Source organism: Drosophila persimilis, unplaced genomic scaffold (genome assembly GCF_003286085.1).
Source record: "Drosophila persimilis strain 14011-0111.01,24,50 unplaced genomic scaffold, DperRS2 tig00000002-arrow-pilon, whole genome shotgun sequence".
Lineage (NCBI taxonomy): Eukaryota > Metazoa > Arthropoda > Insecta > Diptera > Drosophilidae > Drosophila > Drosophila persimilis.
The window spans coordinates 7,859,272-7,882,423 of NW_020825289.1; the positions used below are offsets into that span (position 1 = coordinate 7,859,272).

At 42.7% G+C, this 23,152-nt stretch overlaps 5 protein-coding genes across 5 annotated transcripts; all 5 read right to left on the reverse strand.

Annotated features, from left to right (window-relative positions):
* Window positions 1-218: 218 nt before the first annotated feature.
* On the reverse strand, window positions 219-2,834 carry LOC6590754 (sialin). Its single transcript, XM_002016110.2, has 7 exons — window positions 2,696-2,834; window positions 2,279-2,505; window positions 1,906-2,151; window positions 1,391-1,846; window positions 1,192-1,324; window positions 891-1,132; window positions 219-824 (listed from the first exon to the last, which is right to left on the reverse strand). The coding sequence occupies exons 1-7, from the start codon at window positions 2,703-2,705 to the stop codon at window positions 537-539; spliced, it is 1,602 nt and encodes a 533-aa protein (XP_002016146.1). The 5' UTR covers window positions 2,706-2,834; the 3' UTR covers window positions 219-536.
* A 360-nt stretch (window positions 2,835-3,194) lies between these two features.
* Window positions 3,195-5,781, reverse strand: LOC6590755 (hormone receptor 4). Its single transcript, XM_002016111.2, has 3 exons — window positions 5,408-5,781; window positions 4,949-5,104; window positions 3,195-4,886 (listed from the first exon to the last, which is right to left on the reverse strand). The coding sequence occupies exons 1-3, from the start codon at window positions 5,408-5,410 to the stop codon at window positions 3,513-3,515; spliced, it is 1,533 nt and encodes a 510-aa protein (XP_002016147.1). The 5' UTR covers window positions 5,411-5,781; the 3' UTR covers window positions 3,195-3,512.
* Window positions 5,782-6,047: 266 nt separating this feature from the next.
* LOC6590756 (structural maintenance of chromosomes protein 2) lies at window positions 6,048-10,122 on the reverse strand. The gene is made up of 7 exons (XM_002016112.2): window positions 9,934-10,122; window positions 9,562-9,873; window positions 8,770-9,499; window positions 8,275-8,702; window positions 7,937-8,206; window positions 7,680-7,873; window positions 6,048-7,612 (listed from the first exon to the last, which is right to left on the reverse strand). The coding sequence occupies exons 1-7, from the start codon at window positions 10,099-10,101 to the stop codon at window positions 6,169-6,171; spliced, it is 3,546 nt and encodes a 1,181-aa protein (XP_002016148.1). The 5' UTR covers window positions 10,102-10,122; the 3' UTR covers window positions 6,048-6,168.
* A 1,454-nt stretch (window positions 10,123-11,576) lies between these two features.
* LOC6590759 (esterase B1) lies at window positions 11,577-13,568 on the reverse strand. Its single transcript, XM_002016115.2, has 4 exons — window positions 13,418-13,568; window positions 13,230-13,355; window positions 12,952-13,175; window positions 11,577-12,890 (listed from the first exon to the last, which is right to left on the reverse strand). The coding sequence occupies exons 1-4, from the start codon at window positions 13,469-13,471 to the stop codon at window positions 11,615-11,617; spliced, it is 1,680 nt and encodes a 559-aa protein (XP_002016151.1). The 5' UTR covers window positions 13,472-13,568; the 3' UTR covers window positions 11,577-11,614.
* A 3,796-nt stretch (window positions 13,569-17,364) lies between these two features.
* On the reverse strand, window positions 17,365-19,356 carry LOC6590757 (esterase B1). The gene is made up of 4 exons (XM_002016113.2): window positions 19,206-19,356; window positions 19,018-19,143; window positions 18,740-18,963; window positions 17,365-18,678 (listed from the first exon to the last, which is right to left on the reverse strand). The coding sequence occupies exons 1-4, from the start codon at window positions 19,257-19,259 to the stop codon at window positions 17,403-17,405; spliced, it is 1,680 nt and encodes a 559-aa protein (XP_002016149.1). The 5' UTR covers window positions 19,260-19,356; the 3' UTR covers window positions 17,365-17,402.
* Between the last annotated feature and the right edge of the window lie 3,796 nt (window positions 19,357-23,152).

Sequence of the window (23,152 nt, forward strand, 5' to 3'; positions counted from 1 at the left end):
CATCTCACAGCACAAAGACTTCCAGATATTACCATTCCGTTGAAGACCAAAAAAAGCAGCTAATCTCTCCGAGCTACCGGAATCGCAGACAACCGTTATCCACCCATCGTCATGCAGTCCCCAAGTGATCCCAGACCCCTGCACCTAATCTGGTTCAGCTTCAGATGTCAGGGAGGGCGTGTGGGATCGAGGTGTTGGAGAGCAATTAAACATTTGACTAATAAATCTTTTCCCTTTTGTGTATTTGACTACGACCACACACGCACACACACACACACACAAACAGTGGACAGACAGACATTGGGTGGATGGAGGAACCTAATCTTACGACTATATATGCATGGTATGTTGTTATTATTACGAGTTTACTTAAAGCTGGAGGTTGGAGACGCCTAAACTCGCCCAAATCCGTGGGCAAATATTTCCCCCGATTCGCAGACCGATAAGCCCTATCAGGCGTCCACGGACTGGGTGCCATAACCAACACGGACCTGGGGGCCAATAAAGAGGGGGATGACGTGCTGGATTGTCACATTTCAGAGCTGAATGGATTTTGTTTTGGTCTCGGTCTCCGTCTCCGTCTCCGCCTCGGCCTCTGTCGTGACATGATCGGCATCTGATCTGTTGAGTGGTTTCTTTTCCTCCTCATCCTCCAGCCTCGCCTCTAAGGTCTGCAGCTCCTTGAGTCCAGCATCGGGCAGTGCGTGGCAGCCACTGTTCCACGGCTGTAACGTGGACTCCGAGAAGAGGACATACAGGATGCCACTGCCCGTCAGCATGGCGGAGCTCAGAAGGAACACTTTCTTCCAGGCTTCGATGGTTTGCTGGAGGAAAAACAGAACTCATTCAAATAAAAGCAACTGGGAAAAGATCTCCAGGAAGAAACTTACATTACCCTGGGTCAGGTGACCCACAATCAGGGGTGAGATGAAACCCGGCATGCCTCCAATCATGCCACTAACACCCAGAACAATGCCCGCATAGTTGGGCGACAGATCCACCATCGAGGCCAACGGGCCGGAGGACACTGCTCCATGGAACATGGTGGCCAAGGTCACCAGCAGAATGGCTGCCATTGCATTATAGCCAAAGTAGGCCAATGCCAGCACCACCAGACCCTTGACACCACAGCCTGCAGGAAAAGGAGAAGGAAGAGATTTAGGAGTTCTGGAGGAGCTCCACAATACTCACAGACAAAGGTGGCCAGCTTGCGGACATTGGTGCGACTCAGGCGATCCGTTCGCAGCAGATAGTCAGCCAGGATGGAGAAGGTATAGGCGAATATCATCCGCATCAGATGTGGCAGGCCGGAGAGGAAACCCGTCTGAGGAAAAGAAGTCTCCCATTACTCTCTTCCGACTCTCTCTCTTGCGGAGGAGCAACCACTCACCGCTCGGATGTTCCAGTGATGGATCAATCGGAAGTAGGTCGGGGCATGCGTCATCAGGGTGAACAAACCCCAAATGCCGCCCCACTGGGCCACCACATTTAGCCAGACGGGCCGCGAGGTAGCTATGGCCATCCAGGGCGTCGGACCCTTGTTGCTGCTCTGCACGGAGGCGCCCAGCGACTTTTCGATGTATCTGCGCTCCGAGTCGGCGATGCGCGGATGCTCGGCAGGTGTGTCGTAGACGAGGAACTGCCAGGCAATGAACCACAGAGTGCCGACAACGCCGCAAATATAGTATACCCACTCCCAGCTGGTCCAGTCGATGATGTAGCCAAAGATGGGGTAGAACAGCGCCACTCCGACCGAGCTGCCCAGATAGGCGCTGACGAACTTGCTCCTCTCGTTGGGCGGTATCCATTTGGCGGTCAGAACATGCATCGAGGGCCAGGCCAATCCCTAAAAGAGGATACGATCAGTGAACCGCGCGAAACCTGCATCCAGGCTATCCGTCTTACAGTTATCCAGCCTTGGAAGACACGCAGACAAATCAGACCCGTGTAGCTCCAGTAGGAGACAATCGGTATGAGGAAGCAGCAGAAGACTCCGATGCCGTTCGACCAGCCAAAGATCAGCTTGGTGCCGTATTTGGTGGCCAGAATGCCGCCGGGTATCTGCAGGGTCCAGTGGGCCCAGAAGAAGGACCCCAACAGAGCGCCCTGCTGCTTCTCGTTCCAGTGGAAGCCCTCCCGATCATAGCCAATCTGTCAAAGAGAAGGAGATGGAGGGAGAGATAGCGTTACTCATACGCCCCGTATTCCGCATTCCGCTGCACAAGCTGCATCCATTAACCACTTAACATGTGATTCACATATCCGAACGCGCACTCACATTAGCCCAATCAAGAAACCACCGCTCCAGTGAGAACCTCTCGCTGTCATCCGGAAGAGAGGCAAAGTCCGATGCGTTCACCAGATCGAGGGAGGACTGATTGAGGGGCACCGCCTCACCTTTGCCGGCAATCATGTCCACGATGGTGATGTTCAGATTGATCCGAATCATGTAGTTCACAATGAATCCCATGAACGTCATGTACCAGAGCACAGTGCGGGCCTCGACTGAAAGAACAGAGCGCGGTAGAGATATGTATCTTTGGGCGGATGATCTTCACAGAACATGAAATGTGAAGCCCCAACAAGCGTGGCTTGTGGTTTGAAACAGTGCCAGATCTTGAGCCAGATGCTAAGATGAACTTGTATAGTCATTGTAGAGTCGAACTGTAGCCCCCCCTTTAGTACAATACAGTACCTTCAGCCATGGCGAATGAGTTGATTCTTCTGTTTTAATCAGCTATCTTGCACTTGAATCGGTTTCCTCATCGCCGGATTGACAGGATCTGATCGGATTTGAGATCGCAGCGACAACGAACCGACTCGTCCAATTGCCAGACTAGAATGCCCAAGCCCATTGAGATCTGTGTGCCACACACCCACGCCAGGCCGCTCGCCACGCCACTGATAAGCGCTCGCCGCTCGGCTTATGTTGCAGCTCTGCTCGTGGATCGCTCATCTCGCATGCGATGGGGCCAGATAAAGTTCTCATTTTTAGCTGATCAGTCAGCCGGTTGACAAGCTTTATGACCTGGCGTGCTTACGCATATAGTATGGGAACAACAGACAAGTCAACTAATACGCGTACTCGTACCAGGTGACAGTTTAATGGATAGGATAGCCAGGAGAAGGATTAATTACCCAGCCGCAAAGTCCACACAGAGATGGGAGCTACCAGATACAGTGGCCATTCCTCATACAGTCTAAAGATACATTTATATTTGAGTTATTGCATTTTGTGTATACATCGATAAATTCACGGGTCACGATCTAACTATATTGCCACTGGAACATTTACATGAGGATCAGATCATATCATGGCTCTACATTCAGACAATGTATCGTACTTAGGTATAGGCTAGCATAGGGATTAGACGAATAGAACCTAGGGTAAGGTTGCACACAGTTCAAAGTTCGCAGAAGCTTGGCTAACAGTGGTGTGGGTCTGCCGTCGTGGGTGACACCGTCGTGGGCCGTGGTGCAACACAAGTAGCTTCCCACAGACGGCTCAACACTCATCCGACATTCTCGTAGGACATGGCCGGGCGCTCGGCGCTCATGGCAGTTGTGCTGGTGGCCGATCCGAAGATCGTTGGCGGGTGGTGCTGTTGCGACTGCTGCTGCTGCTGCTGGTGGGGATGTTGCTGCTGCTGCTGTTGCTGCTGCTGGTGGGGATTGTGGGCATGGTGCTGCTGCGTCGGCGGCTGCTGTTCGTTGCGCAGCTGCGCCAGCGGAAACATGATGTTGTGGGCCATCTGCGGGTGGTGGAGATGCTGCTCGTTGGGCGGAGGAGGCGGCGGCTGCTGGTGGGCCGCATGCTGCTGCTGATGCGCCTCCACATGTTTGCGCTGCTCGCTCTGCTGCTGCTGCTGCTGCTGGTGAGCCTTCTCGGCGGCGCTCTCCTCGTACTTCTTCTGAAGCTGGAAGAGCGGCAGCTGCTGGGGGACGTGTAGGGACACGGCCGAGGCGGCAGAGACCCGCTCCACCTGCGACTGGGGCGAGGACTCCCGCTCGCCCTTGTCGTACTTCTTCTGCAGCTGGTACATGCTGTGCGACAGATGTGCGGTCACGGAGCTGCCGCTGCTGCTGCTTGTGCTCTGCTTCGAGGACGTGGAGGTGGAGGAGGCCGATGATTTCTCCGCCTTGACCGGCGACTTCTTCTGGTACTTCTTCAGGATCTGCATTAGTTCGGACTTTACGTCCAGGCGTATCTCCTCGGGCACACGCTTGATCTCCTCGTAGAGCGACAGCAGGAAGAGCTTGTCCGGATCGCGTTGCTTGCGCTTCTTGCTCTTCTTGGGGAACGCATCCTGCATGAACTGCAGCAGCTTCTCCTCGAACGGCGTCTCCCTGGGCAGCGGCGTATTGCCGGCCTGACGCCTCAGTAGATGTGGATGCAGACCGCCATGGAAGGCTGGATGTTGAGGCATTCCCGGATGCGCCTGCGAGCCGTTACCGTGCTCCCCTCCAGCGCCAGCTCCATTGTGCGCCTGCAGCTGGGATACAGCTACTCCCTGGTACGAGCCACCATTCGATGAGCCAGGCGCATCGCTCGTCTCACCATCGTTGGTATGATGATCCTGCGACTGCTGGACCGCATGCGACTGGGGATCCTTCTGGTGCTGCATGTGCTGCTGATGATGGCCCACAGCCGCCGTCAGAATGGCGTCACAGAGGTGCTCTGGCGCATAATCGAACCCGGACATGAAGTTCTCCGGCTTCAGCTCGCCGTTCATCTCCTCGTAAAAGTACTCCGTCCCCACAATGTCAATAATATCGTTGTCCTCCTGGTTAAGCTCAATGCCGGGGGGCGGCGAGCCCCCCGACAGCTGGCAGCGCTTCAGCTCCGCCAGTTTCTTCCGCGTGGTCAGCCGCATATCCCGCCAGCACTGCAAAGGGATAATCGTACAGACTATTGTGTTGCTCCATGGAGAGGATAGGATCCACTCACCTTCTTCCATTGTATAATGGTCTTCTTGGGGCCGATGGTGTTCAACGCCGCTTGGATCTTCTCCCAGTACCACTCCTTCTCCTTCTTGCCCTCCATGTACTTGGTCTCCCGCAGCAACGTGATGAGCATTTTCTTTTGCGGCTTCGTCACACGATCCTAGAAAACAAAGTGGGGGAACTTTTTAAGTTGGGTGTCGAGACAGACAAAGGAAAGTTTCAAGAAGACTATAAAATAATCCATAGTTTTGTCAGAGGAAAAGCTCTAGTCTCTAATGGAATCTATTCTATTGTTGCCACTGACACTGACGGGGAGGCATCACATCACATCACTTGATTGTATTGTTGTCTATGCTGTGTGTCCCGTCCGTGCCAGAGGCAGAGGCAAATGCCAGCGGTGTCTATACATTTTTTTCCTCGCCTAACACGCGGATGATTTTGAAGAATTGGCGAGGATAATTACCATTGTGAGCCTGTGGAGGAATCTGCGTTTGCTCGAAATCTTGAATATTTTGTTTTGCGACCGCCGTTATTTAGGTTTTATTCGATTTTTGTGCAATTTTATTCACTTTTTCACCTCCCTCAAAAACATTGTTGTGTAGTGTTGTGCTGCTCTTCGGGTTGCTTCTTCCTCTTCTATCGCGCACACAAACGCATTTGTATGGCCGTGTGTGTGCGTTCGACGGTCTCACCAAACGTTCCGTCTCGCTTTTGCACGTGCACCGCATAGTCAGTCAGTCGCTTCGTCTCTGTCGGTCAGTCAGTTTGACGTTTGCTGCTGGCGCTGCCATCGCACACAGACCCTGTTGGAAATGTGCGCGCCACTGGGCACTGTCCGTTATGAAGTTTGAATGTAATTTTTGAATCGAAATACAATTTTGACAGTCAAGAGAGAAAAATCTTCATTCTCGCTAAAATAATGATCCGATCAAGACCAGATTTGCTTTTCTGGTAGATAAGGCCATTCTTGATCTTTGAAATTGTGGATCAAAAAATATATGGTACATATACAGCCCTCTCCTGCGCGGCGAAGAGTCCTTCTCTTCAATATAATTTTTCCTATATTATTATATTCATTTTACTAGTAAATTTATAGGTAAAATAGTATTTATTTTTAGTATTCAATTATTTTTATATGTACATACATGAATTCTCTCGTGAATGTAGATGAGATTTAAATTTTCAAAATGAGAATGAACTAGTAGAACCAGCACTGAAAGCAGATCAACGTTTGTGGCCACCGGTGGTGCCCGATCTGCTGACCTGCCGCGAGACGGTAGAGACGCCCTCCTCGAATAGCGTGCGGAACAGCACATTGGCATGATTGAAGAGGCCGTCCTTGAGCGACACAATAAGGAACTGAGAGTTAGTAAAGTGCTGCTTCAACATGCTGCCAATGTTCTGCGTGTGCGACATGTCCAGGGCGGCGTCCACCTCGTCCAATATATAGAGGGGAGCTGGCGAGAACTTCAGCATGGCCAGGACAAGGGATAGAGCCACCAGAGACTTTTGGCCACCGGACAGTTCACCGAGACTCTCCTTCCACGTGCCATTGAAGCCGACCTTGATCTCAAGGCCTGTTAGACAGCCGTTGGTCAGGACGGGATTGAGACAGGCATCGGCACCCGGCAGGAGAGCGCTGAAAATGCTACTGAAATTGCTGTTAACCTCGGTAGCCGCGCGGTTCAGCTGTTCCTGCTCCTCTTCGTCCATTTTCACAATAATTTTCTTAATCTTCTCCTTGTCGAGAGCCACGATGTTGCGGCGACGCTGTGTCTCGTCGTAGTTCTCCTGCTCTCGGGTCAGAATCGCGATGGCATTCATGTTAAGCGTTCGCTCCATTTTATCCTTACTCTCCTGCATCTGTTCCAGCTTGTTGCCAGCCTCAACGGGATTCGTCTTGCTGTAGTCGTAGCGGGTGTTCTTCACGCCAAAGGCACTTTTTTCCTCTGGAATCCAGGGATACTTTACCTCTAGGTCTTGAATCCGCCTCTTGGCCTCGTTGGTCTGAGTGCCGGACTTGCTCTTTTCATTCTCCTTTTTCTTTACCTGCAGCTCAAGTTCCTGGTTCTGCTTTTCCATCTTTTCCCTCTTCACCTGCAAGTTTCGCATCTCCTTGTTCTGGGCATTCAGCTTATCCTTCTGCACTTTAATGCCCTGCTCGAGCGCCGCCACCTCGGACTCTGCACTAGAGCTCTTCTCCTGCAGAGCAGCCAGATCGGCTATGAACTTCTCGAGATTTTCGACCATCTCCTGGTGCTGTTCCTTGGATGATTCAATGGTTTTCTGCAGCTCAGTGATCTCTAGCTTCAGTGTCTCGAACTCCTGCTCTCGCTTCTTCCAATTGGCACTCGACTTCTCCGCCCTCTGCTTGGTCTCCTTCACCTCATTGGTGGCCGACTTTAGCTCGCGCTCGCGATACCCCTTGGCATCGGCCAACTTTGCCTCGATATCCTTGATCTTGACCTGGGAGGTCTTCTGCTTTTCCCGGGAATCTGCATTCTGCTGCTCCAGGGACTGGACCTTCACCTTCATCTCCTCGATCTCGGCCTGGTTCTGCTGGAATGTGGTCTGGGCCAGACGGCTCTTGCACATGGTCACCTCGTGCTGACGCAGATCAAGATTCTCTTTAATCTTGTTGTACGAGTGGGCCAGATTCTCGATGGAACTGCAAATAGATTGATTTAAGTGGAATTAAATTGTGCCTTGCGATGTGCCTCTTCCTCTACACATACGCCATTTCCTGCTCCACACGCTGCAACTCGACCTCGAGATTCTTGTAATTCTTTTCCAATTCGCGGATAGAGTGCAATTCCTCCAAGATGTTTGCTCCCTTAGGCGCAGCACCACCCGATACAGTGCCGTGCGGGTCCACCAAGTCGCCTTCCAATGTAACCGAACGGCAATTTATACGCGGATCGTAGCTGACCTGCAGAAGGAATACGAATGGTGAGGAAAGAATCTATATTGCTATGCTGCTGCTATCACTTACCTTCTTGGCCACGTCCAGATCTTTACAGATTAGAACGCTGCCAAAGCAAAACTTCATGACCGGCTCATAGTAGCGATCGTACTGGACAAGGGACAGGGCCCACTGGACATTCTCTGGGCCAACCTTGCTCTGGGCATAGTCCACCACGTTCTTGTTGAGGGAATGCGAATTAATCTTGTTGATGGGCATCATGGTGACACGCCGCTGCAAGTTGCCCCTCTGCAGGATCTTTTTGCTGGTCACATCATCGTCCGTCACATAGCTGTACAACTGGGGGCCAAAAATCGGATATTAGTCACAAGGAAATTCCCAACTCCAGAACTATATGAGGTACTTACACTTCCGCCTGCTGCGGTCATCAAGGCCATGGAGTTTTGCATATCGGACACCTGAAAGAGCTTCCCCACCATGCCACGCACTTTGCGGCGATCAAAGTTCGGCTCTGGATCCTGGTACTGCAGATCGTAGCGAGAGGCATTGCAACGATCCAGCTCTCGCTTAAGGTCACGCTTGCGCGTGTGCAGTTGGTTTCTCTGCTCCCGCAGCTGCTCGAACTGCCCGCTCTCATAGTTGAGGCCTTGCAGTTGTCGCTCAAGGCTCTGGATCTCCACCAGAAGCTGGTCGTGCAGACCCTTGTCCTTCTCATAGGCAGCATCGTTCGTCTGCGTTTCGCCCTGTTTTTGTTTCAAAAGACCTCGCGTGTGCCGCAGCTCCATCTCCGAGGTTTTGATTGTGGTCTGTGCCTCGCTCAACTGTTCCTTGGCCACTGAAAAGCGAAGCAGAATAGGTAAGGTAAGCAAAGATTGTAATCGTTGCATAAAGGAGTCACCCACCTATTAGCTGCTCCTGCAATGTGCTCGCCTGACCATCCTCATTGGTGGACAGACCCTGAGTGACAGCCTCGAGCTTCCGCCGGGCAGCTTCATAGGCCTTGGTATCGGTCGCATCTGCCTCTTTTAGAGCTTCAAATTCCCCCTGAACCTTTGACATGGCGGCCTCCTTTTTGGTGAGTGCACGCTCGTCGTCGGCAATGTTCTTGGCGGCCGTACTTATCTTCCGCTGGTCTTGTTCAACGGTGCCCTGCGCTGCCTTCAGGCTGCCCGAGGCTTTGGCCTCCTGGGCACGCTTAGCGCTCAGTTGCGCCTCGAGCTCCTTTATCGATCCACCCATCTCGGCATCAATCTTCTCCTGCATCTCCTTGAGAGCGATTTCAATAGCTTCCATTTCTTCCAAGTTCTTGTCACGCGTCGAAAGGCAACTGGCTATGCGATCGTTTATCTTTTGTTCACTAGTCTCCAACTGTTTCAGTTTTTCGCACTGCTTTAGGTAATTCGCAGAGATGTAGATTCTGGTTAGATAATCGATTTCGCGCTTGAGTTTATTGTACTCCTCGTGGGCAGCGCGTTCCTCTTGCAGCTTGACCAGCTTGGGATAGACCTCCTCCTCCAACAAAGCTGTGGTCTCCCGCACTTTGGATTCCTTTTTTTCGATTAGATTCTTGGTGGCATCGCGCTTTGTCTTATACTGGCTGGTGCCAGCGGCCTCCTCCACCATGGAGAGCACCTGCATGCAAAGAGACAGTAAAACAGCTTGTGGAAGAGAGCGGTAGAGACGCCTGTACTTACCTCCTTGGGCTTCATGTTGAGCACTTGCTGGATCTTGCCCTGCATGATCAAGAAGTTGGGATTGTTCACATTCAACTGGATGGAACAGAAGAAATCCTGCACCTTCTTGTTCTGCACAATCTTGCCATTGATCATGAATTTGTTCTTGCCACCGACAACGACCTGGCGGGCCACCGAAATCTCGCGGCACTTCTCGTACCCCGTCGGACACTGCAGGGCATTTGTGTTGTCAAACACAATGGTCACCGTTGCCTTCGTTATACCCGCCTGTCCATTCTTGTACACCAAGTCTTGCAGAGCGGAGGCGCGCACCTTCAAAGTGTTTCTGGCGCATTAAATAATGTTGTGTTATATGTATCTGGCGGAACTTACATTCTGCAGATTACTGATGCCAAGCACGAAGCAAATGCTGTCCAAAATGTTGGATTTCCCGGAGCCGTTCAGACCGGTAATGGCCGTAAACTCCGGATCGAAGCCATCGATTTCCGTGCGCCGACCGTACGATTTGAAGCCGTCGAGCACCAGCTTTTTTACGTACATATTGCTGCAACTTATTCACAATTCAATTCCGTTTTAATTCGCGTCTGTTTTAGCGCCAATTCAGAATTGGCGTCTGTTTCAGTGTTGAAATTGTAGCTTCTTTTAAGCTAGATTTTTCTTATTTAAAACAAATAGCTTGAAAAATAATTGAAATGCTTATAGCTTGAAATCTAGCTTATTTAACAGTTTATTTAGCTTATTTTGGCTAAAAATAATTTACTACAAAACAATTTCTGTTTTTTAATTTTTATAATTGTTTGTAATATTTGTTCATTTTTAGCGAGAAATCGGACAAGTCATATTTTGTATTCGTATTTTGATATATCATCTAATTCTGGCAGCACTGGTCTGTTTTGTATATTTCGACTCTCAAAAATATACCAAAATATACCGTCTCATTTTAAAAATATACCGTAAATATACTGACGAATTTAAGTTCTATATTCCACGATGTTTACATTCCGTGGACATATCATTTTATCCAATTAATGAATCTATTTTCTACTCGACAGGCTTATTTTAAATACTTTACTTTGTTTTTTTTGCCTCAATTTTGGTTCCTCAACAACAATAGCGTCTCATATGCTGTAAAACTGAACTTAGCCCACTAAAACCCCCTCTATTTAAATAGTTCAACTACTTGAGGTAAATGGCGAAAAATATTAACGATTGTAAATTCTTCTTATAGATTCATGCCATCTTTCCTCTGAACTTAAAAAAAACACACTAAATCATTCACCTAAACTGCGTTAACATTATGAAATTTTCATTATTTTCGGTGGAAAATTAAAATACCCCCTTAATTGTTCTCCGTCAAGGATTGGAAATCATATTGTTAAATTTTGATGTTCCGTCGAATATTATTAGTTATATAGAACATTTGACCATACGATTGATGAATCATTTTTCTACTGAACTGGCTTATTTGCCAGTTTATTTTATTTGCTTTTATTGGATTTTGCATAAAAAAAGATTATAGCGAAATAGCTAAAAAAAAAAAGTTTTGGCGAATATGGGCAAACAAAACAAACGAAGAGGAAAGAACGCCCAGCCCTGCCCACATATTTTTATCCGATTAATTAATCAATTGCCTACATTCCTGGTTTAATTGAAATACTTGCTTTTACTTGAGTTTGCATAAAAAAGGGTTTTTTACGAAAAAGGTCAAACAAATAAAACGTACGAGAAAATCGTTCATTTTGCTCGATTTTGATCCATCGAATAATGCTGACTAACTAAAACCTTTAGCTTTGCCCATATAATTTCAGGCCATTGATAAATAAATTTTCTGCAAGAAAAGTAGCTTGCTTTTAATTACTCCATTTTATTGTATTGTGTCTTAAAACCAGGTTTAAACTAATAAGGTCAACAAAAAAACAGGCAACGTATGTAAGTGGGTATGTAATGTAACAGTTAACCCATTGTCGATGATCAGTGTGTTTTAAAATACACTCCACGAAAATTTGAATCTTAAAGAATTTTAGCGCTTTTGATTTTATTTATTCAATACAATTTACAATTTGGCCCTCACAGAAGACTGGGGGCTGTATCGCTTGTACATGCTGCGCCAGAAATCCATACGGTCTGCATCCGGATTCTTTTGCATTTTGCATTCCCGATCAATGAGTAGGCAGTCTAGCTGCATGGGCTGCCCAGGCAGGGCTTTTTGTACAGGTTTCCAACTGTCGGATGGTTTTCCGTGCCGCGCGAAATTCGCCCACATCTGGCAAATCCTCTCCGAGACGAGCGCATCATCCTTTTGCATCGGAGAATCGTCGCCGGCCATCTGGAATAGATAGCAAATATCATCAGCATGGGCTACTCCGCGAAGATTTTCATTCTGAAAGATGGTTTTGTATAGATTGCGACCGCCAACGTAGTCCAGACGATAGAAGTACAGTGGCGACTGCGTCTGACAGTTGGCATGGATCTCTGCCGCAATCTGCAGATCCATGCTGAAGTGATAGTCGGAGAACAAATCCACCAAATTATTAAGATGTTTCTTGGTCAATGCCTGGCCTTCGAAGTAGAAGTTACGTATATCAGCTGCTGCTTCCTGAGCTTCTAGTGCCTGTGGGTCTGGCACCAGGTTGCGGGGCACCGTTCGCGCAAGATCTTGTTCGTAGTCCTCCAGTTTTTTCTTGGCCCTTACAATCATTGCCAGTCCTTCCGCAGAGTTGTAGCCCATGATCATGGGCATTTTCCCCACGTGATCCCTTTTGTGCATCAGATCCAAAATATTCTCATCGATGAAACTATCCGGACTGCTGGCCTCCTCGACAACAGGCTTGAAGGGGAACGGCAGGTGACGACGCCGTTCATCCGCAGTCAGTACTTTCATCGTATTGGCCAAAATACCAATCGGTTTCACTTTCTCAGACTGAAGGAACTCCAACAGGGCCTTCGTGTTGCTCCCAAAATCGCCGCCGCCCAGCAGTTCGGCCAGTCGACGTGTTTTAAATGCCGGATCTGGTTGAAACACCCATTCCATGTTGCCCGTTCCGCTCTGCATGATGGCCTTATGGAAGAGTTTGTTGGCGTGCCGGGCATATGTATGCAGGTGAACAGACGCCCCTCCAGCGCTTTCGCCGAAGAGGGTCACATTGTTGGGATCACCATTGAAGCTGGCTATATTGTCCTGCAGCCACTGCAGGGCCATGCGCTGATCCTTCAGTCCCATATTGCCGTGTATGCCTTCCTCCGGCAAACTTAGGAATCCCAGGGCACCGAGGCGATAGTTCAGGGTGACCACAATCACATCCTGCTCCATGAGCTTGGCTGGAAAGTGGCTGAAAGTATTTAGTTTAGAGCTTAGCTCTACTCCGAGCAGCTCTGAACGGTTCCACTCACAAGTCGCTGTTGCCATTGCCAAAAATGAAGCCACCGCCGTGAATCCACACCATGACGGGTAAGGGCGACGATGATCGTTTGCCCTTGGGGGCGTACACATTGAGGAAGAGGCAGTTCTCAGAGCCAGCCACTTCTGTGGTGAAAGGATCGCGTTGGTGCGACACGTCTCTCTCCTTTCTGCAGTCCAGCTCATGCTCCTCGAAGCGCTCTTGCGGCACGGGGCTCTAAATGTGCAAATTACGTTATAAATATCTGTTACATGTTGGGAAAGCACTTACTCGAAATCTGAGGTTACCAACAGGTGGTTCGGCATATGGCACCCCCAAGAAACTATTGTACTCCAGGCCACTTGGCAGCTTCTGTTGCTGGCCCACAACAATACCCTGCTTCACTGGAATTTTCACCTGGCAATCACAAAAAATCCCATTAATTAACAGAGATGCTGCAGCAGAACAAATGAAATTACCTTCATGCTGCTGTAGAGTCTCACGAGAATGGATTTGCCGCCAGTCCGTTGCATTTTGCTGTCCCAAATTACGTAGCCCGCCCGGTTCGACAGACCGACTATCTAATCGCAATACAATTATTCGGCAATAAGAAACAATCAAACCAGATTTCGCGAAGGTGGACGGACTTTGAACCGAAACCGAAATTCTGGCCGAAACAGCTGACGCTGCGATTAACCCTTCATAGTGCTATGGGGTATTTTTATACCCCAAAATTCAAAATTCTGGTTTTAATAGTTTCATAACAGCCCCTGTTGATAGTTTCATAGCAGCTACCTTTTATTATCATAGCAGACATGTGTACAGCTGTTAAAATGTAATTGAAATTTATAATTTGGGAGGGAAAGTTACGGTGCAGTTGGTAACAGAGGCATTGTAATTTAGTAGCGAGCTAACAGCGAAAGAACATGAGAGCATAAGCTAACAGAGGTCGAAGCGATTCTCTTCTCTGTACAGACGCTTGTTAATTTAGGAGCGAGCTAACAGCGAAAGAACATGAGAGCGTAACTAACAGAGACCGAAGCGTTCGCTACGCTCTTTCGGACACCAGCTTCGCTCTCGTTCTTCGAAGAAGCTTTGAGCGGCCAACTCTGCTGCACTCTTATCACTTATCTTGCTCTGTTGCAGCCCTCTCACCACCCTCTTTCGTTCGCTACGCTCTTTCGGACACCAGCTTCGCTCTCGTTCTTCGAAGAAGTTTTGAGCGGCCAACGCTGCTGCGCTCTTATCACTTATCTTGAACTGCTGCAGCCCACTCACCACCCTCTTTCGTTCGCTACGCTCTTTCGGACACCAGCTTTGCTCTTGTTCTTCAAAGAAGCTTTGAGCCGTCGACGCTGCTGCACTCTTATCACAGTTCTCAGTTCCCCCCCGGTCCATCACGGTCATAAAAGTGGACAACTACATCGTGTGTTTCGAAAAGTGCGCGCGTGCGCCCTTCAATTAAATATTCCTTCTTTGTGATCACCATTTAATAAAAATATAAATGAAACTCATTAATAATAAAATGCACAATAAATCAATTGAAAAATATAATAATGAAATAGAAATAAATAAAATAAAATAAATAGATTATAAAAAATACTAAAAAAACTAAAAATAATAAAGTGATATAAATAAATATAAATAAATAATTGATAAAATATAAATAAATAAATTTAAATAAATAATTAATAAAATATAATAAAAACAAATAATAAAATATAAATAAATCAATTTAAATAAATAATCAAAGGAATAAATCAATAAACAAAAGTAAAATAAGTGAAAATAAAATAAAAATAAATTAATGTAAATAAAAAAAAAATAAAATTAAAAAAAAAACTAAAAATATAAAAAAACTAAATTTTAAAATAAAAATAAATTCATTTAAATAAACACATTACAAAAAAAAAAATAACATAAATTAATAATAAATAATATAAAAATAATCACATTTAAATAAAAAAATAAGTAAATACATTTAATAAAAAAATACAAACAATAAAATATAAATTTAAATAAAAATATGTAATATTTATATGTGTATAAATAATAAAACCCTAAAAAAAAATTGAATACAAAATAAAAAAAATAAATAATAAATAAAATAAACAATAAATAAAATAAATAAATAATAAAAGAAAAATAATAAATGATAGAATAAAATAAACAAATAAATTACAAAAATAAATAAAGTAAATATATATGAAAATAACAAAAATAAATAATAACATAATATTAAATGAAAATAAATAAATATAAAATAAAACTATACATTTAAATAAATAGGTACAGAAATAAAAATAAATTTGAACAAATAAATATTTGAAGAAAATAAATTAATAATAAAAGGGAAATAACTACAATTAAATAAATAAACAAAAAAAATATATAAATATTAAAATACAAATAAATAAATATTAAAATTCAAAATAAATAAATAACAAAAAAAATAAATAAGCTAAAGGGAATCTAAAAAGAAAATCAAGTGAAAAGTGCATGTTGTGAGTGAAAGTGCGAACGAGTAAAATTAATGTTGAAAGGACTGGCAAGGAATACGAGGCGACACGAATTTACTATTTATTTTGTATTTTTTTTTATGGTTTTGTGTTTGTGTGTGACTACCAACTACCAACAAAAAACTACAAAAACATACTACAACAACAAACTACAACAGCGCAATAAAAGGAAACATCAAGTAATTTTCAGCGCTTCACAATATAATAATGGGAACAGGTGAGTGTTTCAATTTTTATTTACTCTGTTTACTGGTTTTTTCTTCATATTTCATTTTATTATTATATGTATATATTTCTTCACTTTTTGTATTTTCTCGTATTACCTCTTCGCTCCATTTTCATTTGAAGTGTCCTCTTTGTTGTTTTTGATCAGTGAATATGTTCTGGTGGAAAGGACAAAGAGTTTTTTCAGGTAACAGGCAAATGCATTTCAATTGGAGGCATCGGATGTTGTTTTCGATTATAGGGGATTCTTTTAGGAGTACCAACCATGCCTTATGAAATTTTGTGAATTTCACATTCACTTAATTTGTTTAAGATTTTATCAAACGAATTACATTAAACTGCCGAAGGGGATAAAAATCCACGGAGGAGCATTCCAGCAAGCACGTGTCCCTCTAGTGTACCCGATAAGTAGACGATTAAAATTTACTACAAAACAATTTCTGTTTTTTAATTTTTATAATTGTTTGTAATATTTGTTAATTTTTAGCGAGAAATCGGACAAGTCATATTTTGTATTCGTATTTTGATATATCATCTAATTCTGGCAGCACTGGTCTGTTTTGTATATTTCGACTCTCAAAAATATACCAAAATATACCGTCTCATTTTAAAAATATACCGTAAATATACTGACGAATTTAAGTTCTATATTCCACGATGTTTACATTCCGTGGACATATCATTTTATCCAATTAATGAATCTATTTTCTACTCGACAGGCTTATTTTAAATACTTTACTTTGTTTTTTTTGCCTCAATTTTGGTTCCTCAACAACAATAGCGTCTCATATGCTGTAAAACTGAACTTAGCCCACTAAAACCCCCTCTATTTAAATAGTTCAACTACTTGAGGTAAATGGCGAAAAATATTAACGATTGTAAATTCTTCTTATAGATTCATGCCATCTTTCCTCTGAACTTAAAAAAAACACACTAAATCATTCACCTAAACTGCGTTAACATTATGAAATTTTCATTATTTTCGGTGGAAAATTAAAATACCCCCTTAATTGTTCTCCGTCAAGGATTGGAAATCATATTGTTAAATTTTGATGTTCCGTCGAATATTATTAGTTATATAGAACATTTGACCATACGATTGATGAATCATTTTTCTACTGAACTGGCTTATTTGCCAGTTTATTTTATTTGCTTTTATTGGATTTTGCATAAAAAAAGATTATAGCGAAATAGCTAAAAAAAAAAAGTTTTGGCGAATATGGGCAAACAAAACAAACGAAGAGGAAAGAACGCCCAGCCCTGCCCACATATTTTTATCCGATTAATTAATCAATTGCCTACATTCCTGGTTTAATTGAAATACTTGCTTTTACTTGAGTTTGCATAAAAAAGGGTTTTTTACGAAAAAGGTCAAACAAATAAAACGTACGAGAAAATCGTTCATTTTGCTCGATTTTGATCCATCGAATAATGCTGACTAACTAAAACCTTTAGCTTTGCCCATATAATTTCAGGCCATTGATAAATAAATTTTCTGCAAGAAAAGTAGCTTGCTTTTAATTACTCCATTTTATTGTATTGTGTCTTAAAACCAGGTTTAAACTAATAAGGTCAACAAAAAAACAGGCAACGTATGTAAGTGGGTATGTAATGTAACAGTTAACCCATTGTCGATGATCAGTGTGTTTTAAAATACACTCCACGAAAATTTGAATCTTAAAGAATTTTAGCGCTTTTGATTTTATTTATTCAATACAATTTACAATTTGGCCCTCACAGAAGACTGGGGGCTGTATCGCTTGTACATGCTGCGCCAGAAATCCATACGGTCTGCATCCGGATTCTTTTGCATTTTGCATTCCCGATCAATGAGTAGGCAGTCTAGCTGCATGGGCTGCCCAGGCAGGGCTTTTTGTACAGGTTTCCAACTGTCGGATGGTTTTCCGTGCCGCGCGAAATTCGCCCACATCTGGCAAATCCTCTCCGAGACGAGCGCATCATCCTTTTGCATCGGAGAATCGTCGCCGGCCATCTGGAATAGATAGCAAATATCATCAGCATGGGCTACTCCGCGAAGATTTTCATTCTGAAAGATGGTTTTGTATAGATTGCGACCGCCAACGTAGTCCAGACGATAGAAGTACAGTGGCGACTGCGTCTGACAGTTGGCATGGATCTCTGCCGCAATCTGCAGATCCATGCTGAAGTGATAGTCGGAGAACAAATCCACCAAATTATTAAGATGTTTCTTGGTCAATGCCTGGCCTTCGAAGTAGAAGTTACGTATATCAGCTGCTGCTTCCTGAGCTTCTAGTGCCTGTGGGTCTGGCACCAGGTTGCGGGGCACCGTTCGCGCAAGATCTTGTTCGTAGTCCTCCAGTTTTTTCTTGGCCCTTACAATCATTGCCAGTCCTTCCGCAGAGTTGTAGCCCATGATCATGGGCATTTTCCCCACGTGATCCCTTTTGTGCATCAGATCCAAAATATTCTCATCGATGAAACTATCCGGACTGCTGGCCTCCTCGACAACAGGCTTGAAGGGGAACGGCAGGTGACGACGCCGTTCATCCGCAGTCAGTACTTTCATCGTATTGGCCAAAATACCAATCGGTTTCACTTTCTCAGACTGAAGGAACTCCAACAGGGCCTTCGTGTTGCTCCCAAAATCGCCGCCGCCCAGCAGTTCGGCCAGTCGACGTGTTTTAAATGCCGGATCTGGTTGAAACACCCATTCCATGTTGCCCGTTCCGCTCTGCATGATGGCCTTATGGAAGAGTTTGTTGGCGTGCCGGGCATATGTATGCAGGTGAACAGACGCCCCTCCAGCGCTTTCGCCGAAGAGGGTCACATTGTTGGGATCACCATTGAAGCTGGCTATATTGTCCTGCAGCCACTGCAGGGCCATGCGCTGATCCTTCAGTCCCATATTGCCGTGTATGCCTTCCTCCGGCAAACTTAGGAATCCCAGGGCACCGAGGCGATAGTTCAGGGTGACCACAATCACATCCTGCTCCATGAGCTTGGCTGGAAAGTGGCTGAAAGTATTTAGTTTAGAGCTTAGCTCTACTCCGAGCAGCTCTGAACGGTTCCACTCACAAGTCGCTGTTGCCATTGCCAAAAATGAAGCCACCGCCGTGAATCCACACCATGACGGGTAAGGGCGACGATGATCGTTTGCCCTTGGGGGCGTACACATTGAGGAAGAGGCAGTTCTCAGAGCCAGCCACTTCTGTGGTGAAAGGATCGCGTTGGTGCGACACGTCTCTCTCCTTTCTGCAGTCCAGCTCATGCTCCTCGAAGCGCTCTTGCGGCACGGGGCTCTAAATGTGCAAATTACGTTATAAATATCTGTTACATGTTGGGAAAGCACTTACTCGAAATCTGAGGTTACCAACAGGTGGTTCGGCATATGGCACCCCCAAGAAACTATTGTACTCCAGGCCACTTGGCAGCTTCTGTTGCTGGCCCACAACAATACCCTGCTTCACTGGAATTTTCACCTGGCAATCACAAAAAATCCCATTAATTAACAGAGATGCTGCAGCAGAACAAATGAAATTACCTTCATGCTGCTGTAGAGTCTCACGAGAATGGATTTGCCGCCAGTCCGTTGCATTTTGCTGTCCCAAATTACGTAGCCCGCCCGGTTCGACAGACCGACTATCTAATCGCAATACAATTATTCGGCAATAAGAAACAATCAAACCAGATTTCGCGAAGGTGGACGGACTTTGAACCGAAACCGAAATTCTGGCCGAAACAGCTGACGCTGCGATTAACCCTTCATAGTGCTATGGGGTATTTTTATACCCCAAAATTCAAAATTCTGGTTTTAATAGTTTCATAACAGCCCCTGTTGATAGTTTCATAGCAGCTACCTTTTATTATCATAGCAGACATGTGTACAGCTGTTAAAATGTAATTGAAATTTATAATTTGGGAGGGAAAGTTACGGTGCAGTTGGTAACAGAGGCATTGTAATTTAGTAGCGAGCTAACAGCGAAAGAACATGAGAGCATAAGCTAACAGAGGTCGAAGCGATTCTCTTCTCTGTACAGACGCTTGTTAATTTAGGAGCGAGCTAACAGCGAAAGAACATGAGAGCGTAACTAACAGAGACCGAAGCGTTCGCTACGCTCTTTCGGACACCAGCTTCGCTCTCGTTCTTCGAAGAAGCTTTGAGCGGCCAACTCTGCTGCACTCTTATCACTTATCTTGCTCTGTTGCAGCCCTCTCACCACCCTCTTTCGTTCGCTACGCTCTTTCGGACACCAGCTTCGCTCTCGTTCTTCGAAGAAGTTTTGAGCGGCCAACGCTGCTGCGCTCTTATCACTTATCTTGAACTGCTGCAGCCCACTCACCACCCTCTTTCGTTCGCTACGCTCTTTCGGACACCAGCTTTGCTCTTGTTCTTCAAAGAAGCTTTGAGCCGTCGACGCTGCTGCACTCTTATCACAGTTCTCAGTTCCCCCCCGGTCCATCACGGTCATAAAAGTGGACAACTACATCGTGTGTTTCGAAAAGTGCGCGCGTGCGCCCTTCAATTAAATATTCCTTCTTTGTGATCACCATTTAATAAAAATATAAATGAAACTCATTAATAATAAAATGCACAATAAATCAATTGAAAAATATAATAATGAAATAGAAATAAATAAAATAAAATAAATAGATTATAAAAAATACTAAAAAAACTAAAAATAATAAAGTGATATAAATAAATATAAATAAATAATTGATAAAATATAAATAAATAAATTTAAATAAATAATTAATAAAATATAATAAAAACAAATAATAAAATATAAATAAATCAATTTAAATAAATAATCAAAGGAATAAATCAATAAACAAAAGTAAAATAAGTGAAAATAAAATAAAAATAAATTAATGTAAATAAAAAAAAAATAAAATTAAAAAAAAAACTAAAAATATAAAAAACTAAATTTTAAAATAAAAATAAATTCATTTAAATAAACACATTACAAAAAAAAAAATAACATAAATTAATAATAAATAATATAAAAATAATCACATTTAAATAAAAAAATAAGTAAATACATTTAATAAAAAAATACAAACAATAAAATATAAATTTAAATAAAAATATGTAATATTTATATGTGTATAAATAATAAAACCCTAAAAAAAAATTGAATACAAAATAAAAAAAATAAATAATAAATAAAATAAACAATAAATAAAATAAATAAATAATAAAAGAAAAATAATAAATGATAGAATAAAATAAACAAATAAATTACAAAAATAAATAAAGTAAATATATATGAAAATAACAAAAATAAATAATAACATAATATTAAATGAAAATAAATAAATATAAAATAAAACTATACATTTAAATAAATAGGTACAGAAATAAAAATAAATTTGAACAAATAAATATTTGAAGAAAATAAATTAATAATAAAAGGGAAATAACTACAATTAAATAAATAAACAAAAAAAATATATAAATATTAAAATACAAATAAATAAATATTAAAATTCAAAATAAATAAATAACAAAAAAAATAAATAAGCTAAAGGGAATCTAAAAAGAAAATCAAGTGAAAAGTGCATGTTGTGAGTGAAAGTGCGAACGAGTAAAATTAATGTTGAAAGGACTGGCAAGGAATACGAGGCGACACGAATTTACTATTTATTTTGTATTTTTTTTTATGGTTTTGTGTTTGTGTGTGACTACCAACTACCAACAAAAAACTACAAAAACATACTACAACAACAAACTACAACAGCGCAATAAAAGGAAACATCAAGTAATTTTCAGCGCTTCACAATATAATAATGGGAACAGGTGAGTGTTTCAATTTTTATTTACTCTGTTTACTGGTTTTTTCTTCATATTTCATTTTATTATTATATGTATATATTTCTTCACTTTTTGTATTTTCTCGTATTACCTCTTCGCTCCATTTTCATTTGAAGTGTCCTCTTTGTTGTTTTTGATCAGTGAATATGTTCTGGTGGAAAGGACAAAGAGTTTTTTCAGGTAACAGGCAAATGCATTTCAATTGGAGGCATCGGATGTTGTTTTCGATTATAGGGGATTCTTTTAGGAGTACCAACCATGCCTTATGAAATTTTGTGAATTTCACATTCACTTAATTTGTTTAAGATTTTATCAAACGAATTACATTAAACTGCCGAAGGGGATAAAAATCCACGGAGGAGCATTCCAGCAAGCACGTGTCCCTCTAGTGTGCCCGATAAGTAGACGATTAAAACGATTTTAATCTAAATTGAACTTTTTTATATTGAAGAATTTAATGGTAGAAATTGTAGTATTGAATATTGAAATTGCCAATCGATCCACAATCAAACAAAAAGGTATCCGCTGGATACAGGATATGTTGTATCCGCTGGATAGAGGAGATATTGTATCCGCTGCGTACAGGAGCTGTAATAGATTCTCAGAATAGAATAGATTCTCCCTTTGCGATTCTCAAATGTGGCCTTCTCATAATGATTTTAATGGTAGAATTTGTAGTAGTAGAATCATGTGTAGTGTTTGGAGTATTGAAATTGCCAATCGATCCAAAATCAACCACAAATGGTATCCGCTGGAGATATTGTATCCGCTGGACACAGCAGAAATTGTATCCGCTGGACACAGGAGTTTGTGATAGAAGCCCTCCCTACGCGATTCTCAAATGTGGCCCTCTCATAATGATTTTATTTGTAGAATTTGTAGTAGTAGAATCATGTGTAGTGTTTGGAGTATTGTATTCTCAAATGAGACACATTGCATGGTTTTAAACGATTTTATCAAAAGATTCTTCATAGAGACACTGCATGTTTTTAAAAGATTTTACCAAAAGATTCTCAAATGAGACACTGCATGTTTTTAAAGGATTTTATCAAAAGATTCTCCAATGAGACACTGCAGGTTTTAAACGATGTTATCAAAAGATTCTCCAATGAGACACTGCATGTTTTTAAACGATTTTATCCAAAGATTCCATGTTTCTAAACGATGTTATCAAAAGATTCTCCAATGAGACACTGCAGGTTTTAAACGATTTTATTAAAAGATTCTCCAATGAGACACTGCATGTTTTTAAACGATTTTATCAAAAGATTCTTCATAGAGACACTGCATGTTTTTAAAAGATTTTACCAAAAGATTCTCAAATGAGACACTGCATGTTTTTAAAAGATTTTACCAAAAGATTCTCAAATGAGACACTGCATGGTTTTAAACGATTTTATCAAAAGATTCTTCATAGAGACACTGCATGTTTTTAAAAGATTTTACCAAAAGATTCTCAAATGAGACACTGCATGTTTTTGAACGATTTTATCCAAAGATTCCATGTTTCTAAACGATGTTATCAAAAGATTCTCCAATGAGACACTGCATGTTTTTAAACGATTTTATCAAAAGATTCTCCAATGAGACACTGCAGGTTTTAAACGATTTTATTAAAAGATTCTCCAATGAGACACTGCATGTTTTTAAACGATTTTATCAAAAGATTCTTCATT